General features: G+C 44.0%; 1 protein-coding gene across 1 annotated transcript in view; it reads left to right on the top strand.

Annotated features, from left to right (window-relative positions):
- RHOJ (ras homolog family member J) overlaps window positions 1-20,342 on the top strand; it is an 86,719-nt gene that overhangs the window by 43,355 nt on the left and 23,022 nt on the right. Inside the window, exon 2 of the mRNA XM_081090318.1 lies at window positions 18,452-18,510. Coding sequence (XP_080946444.1) covers window positions 18,452-18,510 — 59 coding nt within the window. The remainder of the gene's footprint in view (window positions 1-18,451; window positions 18,511-20,342) is intronic.

Here is a 20,342-nt window from a genome sequence, read left to right as displayed (position 1 = left end):
ACCTCTATAATTCCCAAGGTGAAAGTCTTTAGAATCCAGCGTAGTGTCATGCAAACAACAAAACTTTGCTTTTAATCAGGAGCATTCAGCTGCCACTTGCCTGCAATTCTTAATTCCCTCATCTTCTAAAAGTACACTCACCTAAGTAAGTTGACCCTTGAACAACAGGGGTTTGAACTGCATAAGGTCCATGTATATGCAGATTTTCTTCAATAAATACATGTGGCCCTTCGAATCCAAGGGTTTTGTATTCACAGATGCAACTCACCATAAATGGAAAACAATGTCTTCGCACTCCCAAGCATGCATTCCCAACCACAGATCAAAAATACTGCTTTCGATCCGCAGTTGGTTGAATCCCTGATGCAGAGACTTAACTACAGAATCAACAGTTATAGGCAGATTTTCAAATGTGTGGGGATCTGGACCCCTAACCCTGCCATTGTTCAAGGGTCAACTGTACTTCAAAAGCATGTAGGTTTTAGATATTTTAAATCATTTGTTTAGTATTTTCTCACTGGTTTAGATCACTGCTCCCTTCTTCCCTATCTCTGCTTCCCCCCAGCCATTTCTATTTTTACATGGGTCAGCACTTATTGATGGGCTACTCCCTTCTCACTCTTCCTGGGGTCATATAACTAAGACAACTAGTTACAAATGCAGTACCTCGTGGCGAACCAGAAGACCTGACCCTCAGACCAAAGTCTAAAACAGAAAACATTTTGCTGACCACTCAAGGATCAGCCAATGTGATGACTTTATTTTTTTAAAAGCAAAACTAGATTTGTCTGAAGAGGTATGGTTAGTGTTCATTTATTCTCACTAGTTTTGTTCGGTGTTTTTCCTGAAAGGTATTTAGCAGGTGTGCTTTGCTATCTTTCTCTCTGTTGCTTGGATGGGAAGTCAGATTTGGAAGCAGAGTGTGCAGCTCTCACAACATTCCCCACAGTCCTCCCAGCAGCATGGCAGTTCGAGTATGCTGGAGCCCGTTACTTGGAAGAGGTTAGGGTCAAGGGCTTGGGCTGCTCCCCTCAGGCCCTGAAATTGACACCCTCAATGGCTGCTTTTGTCCCTCAAGACTGAATCAGGGTCGTCTCAACTGGCAGTGCTGGGAACTAGCCAGACTCCATCACTGTCTGTCTTGGAGTGAGACCAAGCCATGGGCTCAATAGCTTTCCTTGTTTTCTAGAACTGATCACTTTCAATTCTACAATTGTATCCTGGCATCCATGCCAGAAAGTATCTCCAGGACCTCCTGCTGTTATTCCTTAGTGCTAGAAAAGCTGCAAGTCTCCACAAACTTCTCCCCCTCCCCACTAACCCCCTACCCTCACCCCGCCAGCCTGCCAGCTGCTCCTGGGATCCCAGTTAGAGCTGTAGCAGTTTGTCATGATCCTCTAAAATGAATATCCTCCTTGGGGGTGGGGGTCATCTAAAGCTATCCATTCATTCAACAAGTATCCATTGAATGTGCATCATTTTCAAGACAGCATGCTGAGCCTTAGAGGTTTGTCTTTGGTGTAAGGAGTTCACAGTTAATCATTTGCAGAACCTCAGTGTGTAGGGAACTGCAAAGAAGATAGATTTTGATAAGGGAGAAAAGGAAAGGAGACTAATCACAGTGCCAGAGAGGAGAAATTGGGGTGAAGGGAGCTTGCCGGAGAAGATAAACTAGTCTGACTTTACCATGTCCACCCATGTCCTTAGGAGGCAGACAGACAAGCAGTGGGTGCTTCCTAAGGTCCAGAAGCACACTTTTGTAAATGAGGTCACAGAACTCCAAAAAGATACTCAGAAATCCCCATATAGAAGGAAACACATTAGTTTTTATTATGCTCCAAGCTGCTGGGTACAATCTACTGAAATATTGAAATAAATGACTGAGAAAATCAGCCCTTTTTATGGTCTCATTTGCCCAAATTGCTTGCCTCCCTCCTTTACTCATGCTCTCACATTTTGAGGTCAATTTCCCTTCAATGATGACCCAGGGGAGTGAGGCAACATTTTCCGGGCCTCAAGATTACTTGTTTATAATTTCGTCGGTTTACAGTCCTCTTTTTTGGCCCAAGTCCCTTCCCGGCCTCAAATCTCCGCTGCAGAAAGCGGCAGCCCTCTCTGCAGGCGTCCCTGAGAGCAGATGCCTTCGGCTTTGACCCCTCAATTTCTGAAGACCAGTGAGTGGGCAGGTGACAGCGAGCACACCTGCTACTGCTTAGAGTCCGTTCCTCCTGCACTGCTTTAGTGGAGTAGACGTCACATCTGTCAACCACCTGAGGGGCTCAAAGAGCCATGTTTAAAGAAAGGATAAGCCTTGTCACTTATGTGTGGCCTGCAGACCAGTAGCTGGGGCACCACCCGTGAGTTTATTAGAAATGTAGATTCTCAAGCCCCACTCAGACCAACTGAATCAGCATCTGCACTTCAACAAGATCCACCATCAGCACCCAACCCCAACGCCCATCCCTACCCACCATCCTCATGGTTCAAATGCACCTTCTAGCGGCAGCAGAGGATGAAGACAGCTCCAGCCCTGCTTTCTCCTGTCTCGCACTCAGCTGAAGGGCTGCTGCTCCGTGTGCTATCTTTTCTGTCTCTGTGTTGGAGCCACATTTCTCGGTGGCTGAAGAAGTGCCTCCTGCGTTGGCTTCACTAAGGATGCCTCCTCCACCATTAACAGAAGGATGATCTGTGTCATTGTTGAGCAAGGCATTTGAAAAGCATCTTCACACCTCATTCATCAGCTTCATGCTTCCACAGCTCATCCCTGTGTCCCTTACCCACCACACTATACATCAACTGGCACTGGCATCAGTTCTCACCTAAAAAGCTCCGTGACTAAACATATCCTTTTATTTGTTAAATCCATTTGTTAAACCCCTACAGTGGGCCAATGTACTAGATACTTGTCCTCTAGCTGAGAGACGGTGCAGTCCTATCACACAGCCCTGGTATTAGTCAGGGTTCTCCAGAGAAACAGAATCAATAGGATGTGAATATATAGAGAAAGAGACTTTTGTTATAAGGAATTGGCTCACGTGCTTATAGAGACTAGCAGATCCAAATCTGCAGTGTGGCTGTGTCAGCGGACTCAAGGCCCAGGAAAGCTGATGGTACCAATGGAGTCCCAAAGCAATCTGGCGGAGAATTCCCTGTTATTCATAGGAGGGTCAGCCTTTTTTTTCCTTCCTGTTTCAGGCCTTAAAATAATTGGATGAGGCCCACCCACATTATGGAGGGACATCTGCTGTACTCTACTGATTAAAATTGTAATCTCATCCCAAAACACCCTCACAGAAATGCCCAAAATAATGTTTGACCACATATCTAGACACCCCATGGCCCAGTCAAGTTGACACATAAAATGAACTATCACAGCCCTTATCATAAATTCATGATAGGAAGGGGAGGGAGAAGCACCAGCATCACAAGGTGGGTCACCAGAATACAGTGAAGGTTATAGACATGTTGGTGCAGGCTTGCTCACTAGGCAAACACTTAGGTCTTCTGCAACATCCTTCATCTACCATTTTCCCTTTACCAGTGCCCTCAATGGAGGCCAGGGCTTAGGAGCATATAATTCCATGCAGAAAAGAATAAGCTAGACAGAAATGATGAGCATCTCTTTATCACCCAGTCCCAGGCCCCCTTGACAGTTATTCATGAAAGAGCTGAGCCCAGATCCAGACCTAATCACTCTTCCTGCCACAACCAGTTCAAATCAAGACTTTAATATTCCTTCAGAACAGGTTTGGGTTTTCCCTTTGGAGAGTGATAGGTCAAGAATGAGAAAAGTACAGAGAGGCCACAGGTCAGAAAGCAATCTTGGTAATAAGGCCAGTTTAGGGCAACCCTAGAGATATCATGGAAGTTCCGAGCTAGACCCAAACAACCTAGATATCTAGACTAAACCAGCTCCTGGAATCTGCCCTGCAGTGGAGCCCACAGTGGCCTTCCAAAGGTTGGTTCTCATTACAGTAACCCACCCCTCCCAAGTCCCCTTTCTTTCTTCTCCATCTTCTTTCTCACTTCCACCACCACTCCTTGTCTCCAGCAAATCCAAATTCTTTTTCTCCTCTTTGATATTACAATTTCTCTACAGTTACTGGCAAAGCCACTGAATACCCCTCCTCCACAGCTCCACAGCCACATGAGGTCCTGAATGCCTAACTTAACAGGGTACTGCTGATCAAGTTAAGATTTTATAGACCTCCACACATGCACTCCCCACCCCATGTCCGCATGGCTTCCACTGGTACAATCTCACTTTTCTACTGACCAATTGGTGATAGCTCAGGATGGCCATCATCTTATCTCAAATTCCCCTTTCTACTCTTGAACCTTGAACCTTCTGGTCTAGTAGGAACTGCAGTCCCAACTACCCAAGGGTCCTTGACAATGTGGTAGTGTAAACTGCTCTGTGTCTTTAGGTTCCAGGAAAAAGATATGATGCTTGTATCCTAAGAGAGCTTGGAAAAGGAGTCTTTGACCTGCAAAAAAAAAAAAAAGTGTTGGAGACACAGAAAGGGTATCTATCCTATATAATAAAAGGGTAATATGCAAATTGACCCTAACAGCAGAACCACTGGGAATGACTGGTCACTATGACACACACTGACCACCAGGGGGCAGACACTCAATGCAGGAGCTGCCCCCTGGTGGTCAGTGTGCTCCCAAAGGGGGAGCTCTGCTCAGCCACAAGCCAGGCTGATGGCTGCCAGCACAGTGGTGGTGGTGGGAGCCTCTCCCGCCTCCTCAGCAGCACTAAGGATGTCTGACTGCAGCTTAGGCCTGCTTCCCGCTGGCAAGTGGACATCCCCTGAGGGCTCCTGGGCTGCCAGAAGGATGTCTGACTGCCATCTTAGGCCCAATCCCCGGGGGAGCAGGCCTAAGCCAGCAGATGGTCATCCCCCGAGGGGTCCCAGACTGCGAGAGGGCACAGGCCGGGCTGAGGGATTCCCCACCACCACCACCCAGTGCGCAAGTTTTTGTGCACCGGACCTCTAGTATACTATATAAAAGGCTAATGTGCTAAGTGTCCAACTGTCTGACTGGTCGCTATGACGTGCACTGACTTCCGGGGGCAGACGCTCAACACAGGAGCTGCCACGACGTGCACTGGCTATTTACAGAGAAATGGCACCGCAGACCTGGCACTGACAAAACAACACTCAGTTTCCCCCAAGTGGGACACAGACCCCGCCACCAACCCATAGTGACAGCCCACCAAATCACAGCCGATGCTGCCAAGACTCCATGACAGAAACAGTGGCTGTGGGTGCTGGATAATGATGTCACATAGCAACACCCAGCTTCCTCTCCTTAGCGACTAGCCTCCTTGGAATTTCTTCAGCCCAGGAACACGACCTGCTTTATAGCCAGGTGCAAACATTTTACAGTTCAACCAAATGTCTGTGAAGCGGTTTCCCATGCCTCATCTCATTTGATCCTCACAGAAGTCCTGGAGTAGGCAGATAGGAGACTCAGTGGAATCCTATTTTCTTTTCATTAGTCAGAAAAACGGAGATTTAGAAAGCTTAGAAACTTGACCCAACAGAAAAGAAGAAATGGTGGACCTTGAAAATGACTTCAGGTTTTCTCACTGCACAGAATACTAATATAGTCAAACACTGCTGCAGTTAAATATTTTACCCTTTATTCTCCCTGTGTGATTTACAATAATAATCTGCTTCATGTTGATATTTACTGCTGTGTTGCTGACAACTACCTGAAAGAGAAGTTGTGGTGCTTCACCTAGCTGGAAAAAGTTTAGTTAAATCAGAAAGCAGGTCTAATTAACACACTGCAGAGCAGTAGTTGTATTGCTAGCTTTACCCAGTGGCCAGATAAGTTTCTATTGAACGAGTACAAATAACGTTTTACAGAAATATTAAAGGCACGCTTTAAAATTAAATACCCATTGCACTTTGAAGTTATTTATTACATGTTCTTAAAGCTAATATCTTTTTAAAGAATCCTCGTGATTGGCCACAAGCCTTAGAACAGAAAACACAAAAATTCTTGTGATCTGTCTACTGTCATGGTAAACAACCTGCTTCCCTATTTATAATGGTCTGGCCCTCTAGCAACTTCAGCGCAAAATTATAGCTAATTTGCCTACAAACATCAGGTGGTCATAATAATCTGGCCGCTCAGTGTATATATCAGCAGTTCTCAACCTGTGGGTCATGACCCCTTTGGCGGTCAAACGACCCTTTCACAGGGGTCACCTAAGACCATCCTGCATAGCAGATATTTACATTATGATTCATAACAGTAGCAACATTACAGTTATGAAGTGGCAACGAAAATAATTTTATGGTTGGGTCACAACATGAGGAACTGTATTTAAAGGGCCAGAAGGCTGAGAGCCCCTGGTATACATAAAGCTCTTGCTGGCGCCAATTGCACACATGTGTTTCAATCTGTCATTGTCGATAGTGAATTTGGTTGACACTTCTATTATAGAGAAAGGGTGAATAGTGATATTAAAATATTTCGTCTAATTGATTTCCTTCAATGTGCAAGACTCCGTGCACTAGGCCACTCGTTAAATTATAAATGCCTATAGTCCTTCCCTTCCCCCAACCCCGCCCCCTTCAGACGAGGAGAGAAAACGTCTTTGGCTACTCAGCTTCCCTCTCGTCCAAAGCCCAAAGGAGAGCACCGGCCAAGTCCTAGTCTTTCTCAGGTTGGCAGAGAGAAGACTAGAACAGTCACAGAAGGGGGGCTGGGTCAAGGCTGGACTAGTCTGTGAAAAATACTGAGAAGCTTGAACCCCCCGTTGGCGTCTTGCTCTTTCTCTTAACGTCAGAATGGTTCGAAGGAATTTGGGCTGTTAGTGTTGTGTCCTTGAATGTGAAGCTATACTGAGACCAGACCGTATGGGTCCCCACTTATCTGTTATATTTTTTAAATCTTTGAAAATGCACAGAAACTCTACTAGATTGATTGTACTTCACCTAAAACCTAACAGAAAAACATCAGCAAAACTAAGAGGTAAGAATTCAAAGCCTCATCTTGCTAATTCATTGACACAGGTGACTCCAGGCGCCAAGCACTTCATGAGGCCTCCTAGCTCTGAGTGACAATACTCAACATAGGTTCCAATGGTAACCAACACTCAGTGTATCCTTTCACCGGATCGCCTTAACAGGACTGGTTAGCCATGGACCTTACATTGCTGATAAGCATCCAAAATATACTTTTATTTTTAGATGTTTGGAGGGAAAACAATTGTTGGGAAAATATGTAAACAAGGACATAAAAGTGGTAGATGTTACCTTATATAAACTTTGAGAAACTAAAGTTACAAGATGGGCTCCCAAGTATTCATTGCAGAAAGGACCCAAGAACTGGTTTATCTCAAACTGTCATACATACATCTTTCTTTAATCATAATTAACCAACAAATATTAAAAAGTAAAAAAATATATATAGTTACAGAAAAGAACACCTATTCTGGTTAGGGATATTAGACTAAACTAAATGAAATAAAAAGAAAAACTTACAAATACATAAAATGCTAGGATCCTGAGTAACAATCAGGCAGACAAGTAAGTATAATCTAGAGTAACCACCACGCACAGTAGAAACAATCTCCTAACGATCTCCAAATTATCTTATAATACTGTGGAAAAGAAGTTATTGAGAGCAGAAACACACACTCCAAATATTCATTCACTTGATTAGTTCATTTTGATAGGCCTAGACATTGTCAATAAAGGGCTATACTTAGAACCAATTTACTGCTGTTGTCTTTACAGCTCATATACTTCTTTCGTTATGCAGTGAATGTGTTTTTGGCAGATTCTAGCATCTTCGAATGCACAATATTTCCTTGGTACCTTCCAAAAGCAAGTATAGGTAAAATATTAGTGGTTCATCATAATTCTCTGAAAAAGATAAGCTGCTCTGCAATACATGGTTTATAAATCTGCACTGCAGCAGACCTATTCATCACATGTTCTACTCATAAAAACACAAGGTTGGCCCTACAGCCTAAAGTAAATCTAGACAAGCCTAAGACAAAATCAGAGAGGACCAAGAAGAATTGGTAGAAGTCAAGTGATGAGAGACAATTTAACTTAAATGTGATGACATTTAATCAAATCTGTATATAACAGTAATAACAACAACATAACCACAATTGTTGGGCACCCAAATATCCTTTTTCTAATTAACATATACAATGTAGAATTTTATCTCCTACCATCTAGCATTATATCCTCAATACTTTACCACATTCCCCAATATTCTTTAAAAAGTTACATAGCCCAGCCAGCATGACTCAGTGGTTGAGTGTCAACTTATGAACCAGGAGGTTACGGTTTGATTCCAGGTCTGACCACATGCCTGGGTTGCAGACTCAATCCCCAGTGTGGGGGGTGCAGGAGGCAGCCAATCAATGATTCTCTCTCATCATTGATGTTTTTATCTCTCTTTCCCTCTCCCTTCTTCTCTGAAATCAATAAAAATATTTTTTTAAAGTTACATAGTAAGTTTCCCCATAACTGATGAGGACCAATCACCAACTCTTGAATATCTAAGTTGTGTCCAGCTGTCAGCTATAATAAACACTTGATGAACAGCCTTTACTTGTATATATTGTTGTGCACTTGGATGATTACTACTGAGAGTACATTGCAGAAAAAGGCTTGCTGAGTCAAAGATAGACCCACATTTAGGCCTTCGATCTATCCTGCCAGTTTGCCAGACCACTTGAACCAATTTACGTTTCCTGCAGTGGTATGCGAGTGCCGCATCATCACGTGTTCACCAGCACTGCGTCTCATTCACTGTCTCTGTCAATTTGACAGGCCAAAGATTTCATCTTGTTTAATTTGAATTTTTTTTTACTCCAGTATTTATTGGCCCTGTGTTTGTTTATAAGTTGTCTTCATTCTTTATTTGCTTCTGAATTATTATCCTTATTGATTAGTAAACATGCTTATGTACCAAATATAATCACTCTGTCAAGCTCCCAAACTCAAAAATCCTATCAGAATTACTTTCAACTTATTAACTGGGGAGGTGTAACATCTTTACAACACAGAGCTTCCAACCCAAGACCATGAGCTGCTTCCCCATCTGTCTTCCTTTATGTAGCTCAACAAAGTGCTTCCTGTGCTGTTTCTCTTAAAGGTCTTGCACATTACTAGACACATTATAGCGTTTGTTGTTGTCGTAAAAATAATACTTTCCATCATTTTTTCTAACTAGTTATAGCTGGTACCTGATAGAATTTTTATGAGCCTAATAATTCTTTAAAAACTCTTGGTAGGAACACACTCTTCCACTTACATCAACACCTGGTGTTTGAATTTCTTCTGTGATTATTTCTAGACAAGAAGGGGAGAGAGTTGCTACAAACAGACTGCCTACTTCTGTACTGTGAGACAGATATAATAAGAAAGATAATCTCTCTGTAGGAGTTTATAAATTTTAAGGTTTTTTTTCCTTTACGTTACTTCATCTATTATTCACAAAACCTGTCTAAAGTGGATGGAATACTATAGAGTAATTGAGTTATTAGTCTCAGAATTTTAATGATGAAGAGCCTGAGGTTCAGATCTGAATCACTCACCTGGAGAATCTGATCAAAATGCAGACTCTTGGACCCTACCCCACACCTATTTCCTCTGAATCTTGGGGGTAGGGTGTGCAATCAGGGAATCTGTGTTTTTAACTCACTCCCCTGGTGGCTGCCAAGGTGCATTTAGATTACCAGTCAAAGTGGAGGCTAAAGCCTAAAGTTTCTGCCTCTAATTTAGGTATTTATTCTACCATCCCTCAATGGCAGCTTGATTCTTGTGGGTTCCTAGCCATGTATGAACATGACTAAAGGAGCTTGCATTTATTTTTTTAAGATTTCTTTATTCAGGGGATCCTGAAAAAAAAAAAAGTATGCTCTGGTTTGCAGACCACAAGCCTCCACACGCAGGATTCATTTATAATGCAGTCACTTCTTCCCAAAGTCTTAATGAAAAGACCGCTCCCTGTACTCTGTGGCTGCCGCCAGGAAGTCTGACTACTATAACTTGCAGTCACAGTGACCCACAGGACACCTTGGCAGGAGCCCTGCCCCTAGCCCTGCCTCACTGGCCTGGGGTCGGCAGCCCTGGAGCTGGTGAAAGTTGCCTGGAAAAGTGGGAAAGTGCCCCAAGCACAGAGGCCATTCAGGACAGCCTCGTTTCCATGGCATCCCCTCACAACAAGCAGGCCAGCATTAGTGTAGGTAGGATGTCATCGCTGGTGACTCCATCCTGCCCCTTAGTGTCCAGGAACACGCATGGTAACCCTTTAGGAAATGCCAAAGATTAATCTAGAGAAAACAGATGCCTCGGAGAAAACCTCTAGTTTGGTTGAAGTTTAATGCACTGTCAGTCTCTCAACCCCTATTTATGGAGCTGCGTGCCAGGCCCATTCTAGATGCTGGAACATGAGAATGAATAACGCACAGCACTTTATGGCCCAATGGGCAAGTAAGCATGGAAAGGGGGCTTAAGGTACTTGGCGGGCATCAAAGAGGAGTTATGGGAGTGAGTTTTCCAGGTCATGGGAGTTGTCTAGGCTGACAAGTGTAAGGAAAGCATTCTAGAATTTCTTTTCCCAAGAACATGGAACAGCTTAAGCAAAGGCATCATGAGTATAACAGAGACTGCAATCAGTCTGGATTGTAGGACAGTAAAAAATAAAAGAGATCTGGAAAGGTAAACCAGAAGCCAGATTACAAAGATTGCGTGCACTCTTGAAGGTACATATTTGAATTGTATCTTAGAGACGACGGAGCCACAGCTGTGGGACTGGTGGCAGTGAGGAAAAGGCAGCACAGAAGATGGAGTCTGGAGAATGAATGTGGACCGGGAGCCCTCTGTAATGGGGGTAAGGGGCTGCAGTGAGGTAGCTACAGAGATGGGAAAGAGGAGTTAGGTTCTGGAGATACTTAGCAAGTAGAATTGGCAGGACATGGAGACCAAGCGAATGTTGAGGGAGGAAGGGTGAGGCCAAGCAAGTCTCTGAAATTCCAGGATGTGGATGTCATGGAATCATGGCTCTGTCTTCGGTTTGGCCCCATCCCCAGTCAGTTCCAAGTCCTCCCCTTCTCTTTTCTCCACGCCTTCCCTCCTCCTCTTCCATCATCAAACAAGTACTGGCAAGGAAAGATCTTTCCTGAACAGCCTCCCACAACCAGAATCAGTGCCACTTCATTCCAGCAACCTCTGTTCCCAAGTGTTGTTACTTAAGAAGCCATGTGCTCCGTATGCCACCTTACATTTGTGTAAGCTTTGGTGTACAAAATTTTCATATTCATGATCTCCTCTGCTCCTCAGTAAATTCCATTCTGCCAGTAAAAAAAAAAAAAAAAAATGTAGACATAGGGAAGCTATGACTTGCTCAAGGCCCCAGAGTTATTTCACAATAAGCTGAGGGCTCCAACCAGTTCTTCTGTCTTAAATTCCGGGTGGTTTCAACTTGGAATAACTACAGGCATACCTAACAGATCAAAGAAACATGACCAGGGAGGGAGGATGCATGGCAGATGCATTACCCTGTTCAAACGGACTCTCGTTACTGCAGGATGAATACACAGACCTCACAAAAGCAAGCCCTCAGCTCAGAGTCCTAACAGATTTTCAGGAAGCTTATTAGATTTTCTCCTCATTCTTTGTTCTACAGAAACAGGACCTCGTGTCAGCCTATCAAATGAGAGACTTCCCTGAGCCACAAGCAACTTTTATTTCACACACACACACAGTCCACTGCTCAGAAAACAAGAAGCATTCTTAGCAAATAAGGGAAAAGAGCAGGCTGAGGTGAGCCATGCAGATGAGTAAGAAGGGTTTCAAGCCACATTAGGAGGATCATGTATGTGAGATGGATACCTCACCAGGAAGGAATTTGCCATCATTCCTGTTTATGAAAATGTATTGTTTATTTCTAGTTTCATACTTGCTTCTAACTTATTTTAACTTGAGGTGACTCTCATCCCAGAGGCTTCTTATAAAATGGTTCCTTATAAAATGTGCATGCATATTTGGGAGGTTTAAACCAGGTCACAAACACACACAAGCTCCCCCAAGAGTGGACACTGGTGCCAGGTGAGTCAGTCCCAGACAAGATCTTCTAGGAAGGAAGCAGAGCAGCGAATGAGGGTCAGTTCAGAGGAGGACGGGGGGGGGGGGGCGCACAGGGGGTGCGGGGGGTGGCGGTGGTCAATGGATGCTGCTGAAGATATCCAATCAGCAAGTATGATGAGGGTCAGGATTGTGAGTTTCCATTTAAACCCCCATTTCTTGCCACCCCCAGACACAGACAAGCTGCTGTGATGCTTACCCCCTGACTTCTCAATAACGTATAAAGAGTTTTTATGTATCTTTAGGGTAAACATGATTTGTTCATTTTTCAGGAGACATACAGAGTTGCCCAGCATATCTCCAAATGAGTAGTAAAGTAGGGACTTGAATTCAGGTATGGAGAAAAATTATCTGAAACTTCGATATAAGGCAAAGTGCATGCAATTGTCTTTCCAATGTCCAATGTCATGCTAGGGCAGTGTTTAACACCCTCCCCCAAGAAGTAACAATCTAGGGTAATACACCTTCATTTGATTCTACTATTAACTAAAAGCTTAGACTTTCTGAAGCTGCATGCTAACTTGTAAATCTTGTTGGGTAGAGATGCCAATATTTACTGTTTAGTATAAAAGAAAACACCAAAGGCTATCTTTTCCACAGGACAGTAACCAGTTTTTTATTGAATGTAGCCATCTTATTCTAACATTTTGCTTCTTAAGTACCTATGTATGCCCACTTCCTCAAAATGCCCTTTGAACAAGATTTATCATCTTACTGGTCCTCTCATTATTGAGTTCATAAATCTTTGACATACCCTCATCCTATATTTCCATGAGAGTCATGTTATTAACTTTCTTAAAATTCTATTTCTTGCTATGTCTATAATCTAGTGTTTCTTCCTCCAAAATAGCACCTTTATGGTACTACATCCACCCACCTCATCAGGTCTGCCTCATTCTACCTGCCAAATAGAATACAGTCGACATGAGTGATGCAGTCAGCTGGCTATATGCTGGGAATGGAAGGGCACTTCAAGGCTTCCTCCTAAGTGGCCTGACATTTTCAGCCTTCGAGTTTTCAGGATTCATGATATATTCACAAGATGGATTTCAAAAGCCCATTCTTGGCAGCTGAGATGGCCAGCCCTCCAGCCAGCAAGAAAGGGGCTTTAAACCAGGTTCCTATTGCTGCTGATGGGCTAGACTGGTGGGCTGAGCTGGTTTACAGGGAATGACAACACGTCCTCATCCTGCAAATGACACGGAGTTTTGTGAGGTGGCTGAATTGCTGAGGGGGGTAAGTTCTCTCTGGGTGAAAGAAATCAAAGCCAGGACTTAGACTTCACTCCAACTCACAGAGGCCACTTCAATCTGCACAAAGAAAAACCACAAGGAAGCAAAAGGTTTACAAAGAAGGCCTCCATTTTACATACTTAACGGGTCACTGAAAACTTTCACACTTTGTGGAGAGAACCGTCTGAGCATGTCATATAACCCACTCTCTTTAAAACCTCTCTAAACTCGGAAACAACGCTAAGAGTCTGAGAAGAGAAGGTGATCTGGGATTTCAGCCTGACTGCTGTCTGCCAGGCAGATTTGCTGGCTGCGGGCACTTCCCAGCAGTTAGGCCTTGCCAGGAGCCTCAGACTGCAGGTCTGCACAGTTTGAAGGACTCTCCTCTGCCTGAGTTGCCCCTGGTGTTCCATTTCTGTGTTCAGCATTTACTACGCTTGCCAGAATCTGTGTGCGTACTGTGTGTGACATGGGGTATGGGAATCCTGTTCTCAAGGACCTTCCTGTCCAGTTGGAGATATAAGACAAGTATCTAAATAGCTACTGTTTAGGACAGAAAGTGACCAGTAATTCACAAATATTAAGACCCTATTATGTGCCAGTTAATGTGCACTGGGTATACAGTGGAGAGCAAGAGAGACTTGTCCTTAGAAGAGGTTTAATAAGCATTTGCTGAAGGAGAGAAAAGAACAGTTGTTCATCACCCACTATGGATGGGCCAGGCTGTGTGCAAGGCATTTTCTCATTTAATTTCCTTCTCACAAGTCCTCCCTTTGGTAGGCAACGTTATCCCCATTTTTAACAAATAAGGAAACAGGGGCTCGGAGATGTTAGGTGACTTTCCCAAGGTCACAAAGACAGCGAATAGCAAAGGCAGGATTGTAATGAGACCCACCTGACTTAGATCCTACTCTTTCAACCTCAATACATTTACTGTTAGCATTTTAGGGCACACCTGCCTTCTGTGCTGCTGTGGCTGATTCATTTCCAAACTGAGGGGCCTCAGAGGACACTGCAGCCTGTTGGCAACAATAAGGCCTCCACTGCTAGTCCAAGATAAGGGCTCACAAAGCCATTTGGACAACCCACATCTGTGATGAACGCCTGGATCTGTCTCTGGCTGTCCCTAGATGTTCTCTAGCCATCAACTGTGCGATCCACGTATCTTCCGATATAGCCATCAACTGTGCGATCCACGTATCTTCCGATAGAATGGGAAAATGAAAGGGCAGAAAAGAGAGAATAAAAGTAACTTCCAGAGACAGGGGCACAAGCCCTGCTCCCTTCCTTTCGATTCTTCCAGCAGAGCTGGCCAAGCACACAGAGGAGACAGCCACTGCCCAGCAGAGCTGAAAACCACACCACTTCTACTCCAACATGACACCCTCCATCTTCCCGCCATTTGCCAGAACCCAAGGATATTGTTTTCATTCCTTCTCTTTCACTTTCTGGGGGGGGGGGGGGAGAATTGGGGGCTTTCATTGATCAACAAAGCCTTCCGAATAAAGGCTGCATTCGTGAATCAGCATAGCCCCACCCTGCATGCCCACCTCTTCTGCCCCATCTCCCCATGCACCCCAGGGAGCTAGTGCGCCACCCCGTGCCCCGCCCCCAGCACACCCTGGTGGCTCCTGGACCGCCCTTATCCCTTCGGTAGATGCACCTTGGGGAACCTGTGGCCATCCTGGGGCCTGAGCTCACACACCTCCTCCGGAGAGCCCTCTCTGACCGCGCTCCAGCAGTGCGCATGCGCACACCCAGCAGTGCCCCTCTGGCGTTCCCACGCCCCACAGCACGCACACGCACACGCACATGCACATGCACATGCACACGTACGTACACGCACTTACGCACGCACAGTCATACCCCTCCTGCGAGCTCGACCTAACCTGTGCGCACTGCCCTGGCATGGCGTTTACTATGCTGCACCACATCTTGCTGGTAACCCCTCCTCTCCACGCTCCGACAGGCCTCCTACTCCCTGTACTGAGAGGCCAGGTTCGCAAAGGCCCCTGGAGGGGGGAGGCCAGAGGGAAGAGAAGGCTCTCGGCCCGTGCCCACCCTTCCTGGGCTGGCGCTGGCCCCACCGCTGCCAACGGGGAGGCCTGGGGACAAGCGGGCTGAGGGAATGGTTCTCTGAAAACCCGAGCAGGAGCTTCAGGGCTCCCGTGGCAAAGGTCAGGGCCATTGCTCAGGAATGTCTGCAGCTCTCGGTGGAGCCTGGGGTGACAGCGGCTAGGGCTTGCGCCACAGGAGGCTCCGGGCCTGGAGGTCGTGGCATGGCCCACGGGCGTCCCTGGAACAGCTGCCCTGGGATGCCCTGGGCTTGGTAGAGGTAGGAAATTCCTGGAAATGGCTGGATTTCTTCCCTTGGTTCCTGATCCGAGACTAGGTAGTGAGTTGGCCACGAAAGGAAGCGTTTAGGCAGCGTTCAGGAACATAGGGCTGGACTTCAGCAAAAGCATTCAGGAAGAGCAAGCAGAGCAGGACCAAGAGTGAGGGCCACGCCGGCTCACCTTCACTCCCGACCCTAGCCTGGCGTTTGAAAGGACGTAAAAAGGTTTAAAATCCCTTCTGCCAGTGTTGTCACCAGGGTTGGATGGAGCTGGGTTCACCACGTTAAAGTGCACGTTTAAAAGCTGAGTGGCTACAGCGATGTTGTCAAACTTAACACATGTGGACTTGTGTAGATTTAAAAAAAAAAAAAAAAAAATCCCCAGTGTCTGTGGAGGCAGTGCTTTTAAACGAGTGCTTTGCAAAGGATGAGCCCCTTAAGAAGTACTTTGCATACATGTAGCCCATCAATCTGAAAATAAATAAAAGTAAAATCAGTACCAAATCAGCAGACTAGAGAATTTGGCTGGCATATGTTGGAGACAGGGTTTTAACCATTTGCACACCATAGGCGTCTATAGACGCAAGCGGTGGACCTTTTTTAATTAAATTCAAAATATCGTGGCAGTTAACTGGTTAAAAGGTTGCTAATTCAGCCCTGGCTGGGTAGCTCAGTTGGTTAGAGTGTCAGCCCCAATAGACCAAGGTTGTGGGTTTGATCCCCAGTCAGGACACATACAAGAAGCTACCAATGAATGCATAAATACGTGGGACAGCAAATAGATCTCTCTCTAGCTCTATCTTCCTCTCTCTCTAAAATCAGTAAATAAAAATAAAAGATTGCTAATTCAGTTTCTCTTTCCTACATAGCTAATGGTAGAAGGCACCTTTACATTGCATTTGCAGTTTTTAATCAACTAGGAAAAATCACATTCTCCTTTATTATTTTATATCTTTTTTCCAAAGAGAAATTAAATATTTTTTTAGAAATCTAAGTTTGTTCTTTCCACTCACCAAGAGAAGTGTATTATGCATTCAATCTGTTCAATCTCAGTTTAGTTTCAAGTTGAGACTTTATTTCATTTCCAGACATGTTCAGAGTGGATGGTATCCCTCTATTACTTCTCATTTTTTGGATACAGTTGTTTGGCAAAGCAGTAGGCCTGCTGGGTAAATCAAACTCTCCACTTTTCACTCTACACACACCCTTTAGGTATGTGAAACTGTACCCATACAACATGTCTTCCTGCAACTGAGTTTCAAAATTATAATGAACCAGTTGAGCTAAAGCACAGGAATATTCCACTTAAGAAACTTCTTTAAAATAAATATGAAGTCCATCTTGTTTCATTATTTGCTTTGCCTTATAGATTATAAAATATGCAGTTGGGTTAATATTCTTTGTTTTGGGGATTTTTATTAACATTTCAAAGACAGATAAAAACAGACATTTCTAACAGATTGCTTACACAATTCTGTGTCCTGAAAGGTGGCTCAAACCAAACAAAATGAAAAAATAACCAATAAAAAGTTCAGCATTTTTTTCCTTCAGGAGCTTGATATTTTAAGGCTTAATAAGAATCAATGAGAAGTCTACAGAGTGCCTTAGTGTCACCAATAATATTCATCTTGATATCATTGTAATTAATCTAGTTATTAATAACAGGAAAAGAGCAAAGGGAAGGCCAAGTATTATAGGCATGTCATTTGGGCAGCTTTGCCAGGAAGCTACAATTTTGCACCCCTCAGGGGTCCAGCAAGGGAAGATAGACAAATGCCCAGTAAAGTTGGGGTGACATAGGGAGGGTACTTCCTGTCAGTCACACCTGGAATAGGTCATTGGCCAGAATGGGTGTGGCCACTGCAAGGGCAAGATTTTTGGAATATTTAATCCCCTGAACAAAGAAGTTCTCTCTCTTTGTCCTCTTGGGACTCTTTTGTGGGGAGGGGGGCGGTGCTCTCCTGGCTCACCTGCAGGCCATGTGGACCCCACACACAATGAACTAATGGACTGAAATTAACCTGATGCTGAACTGGACCCCGCTGCAACATGGAAAGGAAACCCTGGGCACTGGCTTTGCTTTTAGCTCTACTACTATAACCCCAATTATACTTCTTCCAGGACTGGATTAAGGGAAATGGGACTTTAGAAACCCAGGGATGTAATCCCATGCAAATAAAAATCACTCATCTTCACATGCAAGTCTCAGAAAATTCTTTTTCTCCAGATATCATAAGGACTCCAACCCTGGCAGTCAGGGGGAAAATGATACCCCAACTTCCCCCAATAACAATCTCATCTGAAAAACTTGGACTTGGCTCAGCCCATCCACTCTTCCTGCAGCCCAAGGTTGTCTTTCTATTCTTTTTTTTAATATATTTTATTGATTTTTTTACAGAGAGGAAGGAAGAGGGATAGAGAGTTAAAAACATCGATGAGAGAGAAACATCGATCAGCTGCCTCCTGCACACTCCCTACTGGGGATGTGCCTGCAACCAAGGTACATGCCCTTCACCAGAATCGAACCTGGGACCCTTGAGTCCACAGGCTGACGCTCTATCCACTGAGCAAACTGGTTAGGGCGCAAGGTTGTCTTTCATTTGGAAATCATGCTGTCATCTTGGTTTAGAATATACATGGATGAGGCATATGCCTATCCTCGCTGCCCAAAGAGATGTTGGCATAGAGAAATGTGAAGGCTCCTGATTGAAGCTTGTATTTATGGGCTCTCCTCTTCTCTTCTCCCCTAGTTACTGTGACCGTGGGAGACAAGCAACACTTGCTCGGACTGTATGACACGGCAGGACAGGTATATTTTTACTATCTTGATTTATTATTATCTTGATTTATTTTTATTATATTGGTTCATTCAATAGATATTACCTCTTCTGATCATTGGGGGCAAATTTATTATCTACCTAAATGACAACCAAAGCATATTCTTAATATCTTAAAAATATTTATAATTACAAAAAACCAAACCATTCATGATTCAAGATGTTAATAGGAAAATAATAATTCATTCATTGATTGATGGCTAACAATAACCAAAAGAATGTATTTGGCCAAGACTCTCAAGTTCTTCCTACCCATACCAATTCCAGATCTAGGATTACCGAGTCAATTTCAAATTTGAGTTTCACCCATTATATTTTTGCATTATATTCTTTGCCCACCCTTTATTTGAATTGCCTAATGAGCTGTGAAAATGTTCAGAATGAGATAGGGGATAGTGAGTGAGGGGTAGGAAGAAGATAGACTAAGTGTTGGGAGAAAGAAAAGCCAGAACTAGATGTTTTCCAGAAGTGAATAACTGAATAACTAGAAGTTGACTCTCAATTCTCTAAGAGTTTTGAAATATTCTCACTCTGTCAGATATGTTTCTTCAAGTTGGAAAACCTGGCCAACCATTAACGTAAAGAAATGAACTCGAACTCTCAACACTTAATCAGTTAGCACATGCTCTACTTCAGTGGTTCTCAACCTGTGGGTCACGACCCCTTTGGGGGTCAAACGACCCTTTCACCGGAGTCGCCTAAGACCATCAGAAAACACATATATAATTACATATTGTTTTTGTGATTAATCACTATGTTTTAATTATGTTCAATTTGTAACAATGAAATTGGGGGTCACCACAACATGAGGAACTGTATTAAAGGGTCACGGCATTAGGAAGGTTGAGAACCACTGCTCTACTTGGTGAAAATGCCACCATCACTTTCTTTCCTAACACCCTATACTTCATTATGAAAAGTTTCTAATGTTATAAATTCATGGGTTGGAGAGGAAGTGGTTAAGCAATTGATAGCTGTGGGCCAATTTCTATGATAGAGCTTTTGTTACCATATGTCTTGGGTCATTTATTAAGGGTCATTTATTAAGGTCAGAATCAGTGGGTTGTTTAGTTTTACATCTTAAGCCCTTTGGAGTGAACATCTGACCATACTCTTTCCCACTGTGAGTTTCCTGGTAATTGTTATTTATAGTTATACTAGTACATTTGTCTCCCGCCCCCCACCCCCCAATTATCTGGATATATGTCTTTCTGCTCAACTTGAAAGCTCTGTACTAGAAAAAAAAATAGTAAATGGAATTTTATTTGGGCTTTTTGTATGCATTCAAGGACCACTGTACAAATGTCTGTGGGACATCAAAGGCTAATGTTGGGCAGGTCTAGGAAGTGGGGAACCTAGAAAATTTAGCTCCAGACTCAAGGCTTCTAAGAGCATCCAGTTTCCACTCATCAGCAGATGGCTATTTGGGCCATCTACTCTCAGGAAGTGGAAACTCACATTAATACCAAGACACAGAACTAGGACAGGATACCCCCAGATGCCCAGTATGGGAAAATTGGTTTGTCTCCTCTGAGCTAAGTACAGGGGCCTCAGTGCATCTCATACTTGGCTACTCCTCCACCAGAAAGCATTCCAGCAAGAAGGGTACGCTGCTCTTTGGTCTGGAGTTGCCAAACCCAATCACATAATCATTGGTGTGTTCCCCTTCATCAGGGACTCAAAGCCTTAAAGAAAGAGGAGTTTACAGCCTTCTCCCCTATAGTCAGATTTTATAGATATTAAATCCAGTTTGCAAAGTTCTGTACAGCGAGAATTATTGCCTGACTCTGAAACCTCTGTTTCC

The sequence above is a fragment of the Myotis nattereri genome, assembly GCF_964212035.1.
Source record: "Myotis nattereri genome assembly, chromosome: 1".
NCBI classification, from domain to species: Eukaryota; Metazoa; Chordata; class Mammalia; order Chiroptera; family Vespertilionidae; genus Myotis; species Myotis nattereri.
Note: the sequence above shows the minus strand (reverse complement) of the source record. Positions and strands in the feature narration are given on the sequence as shown.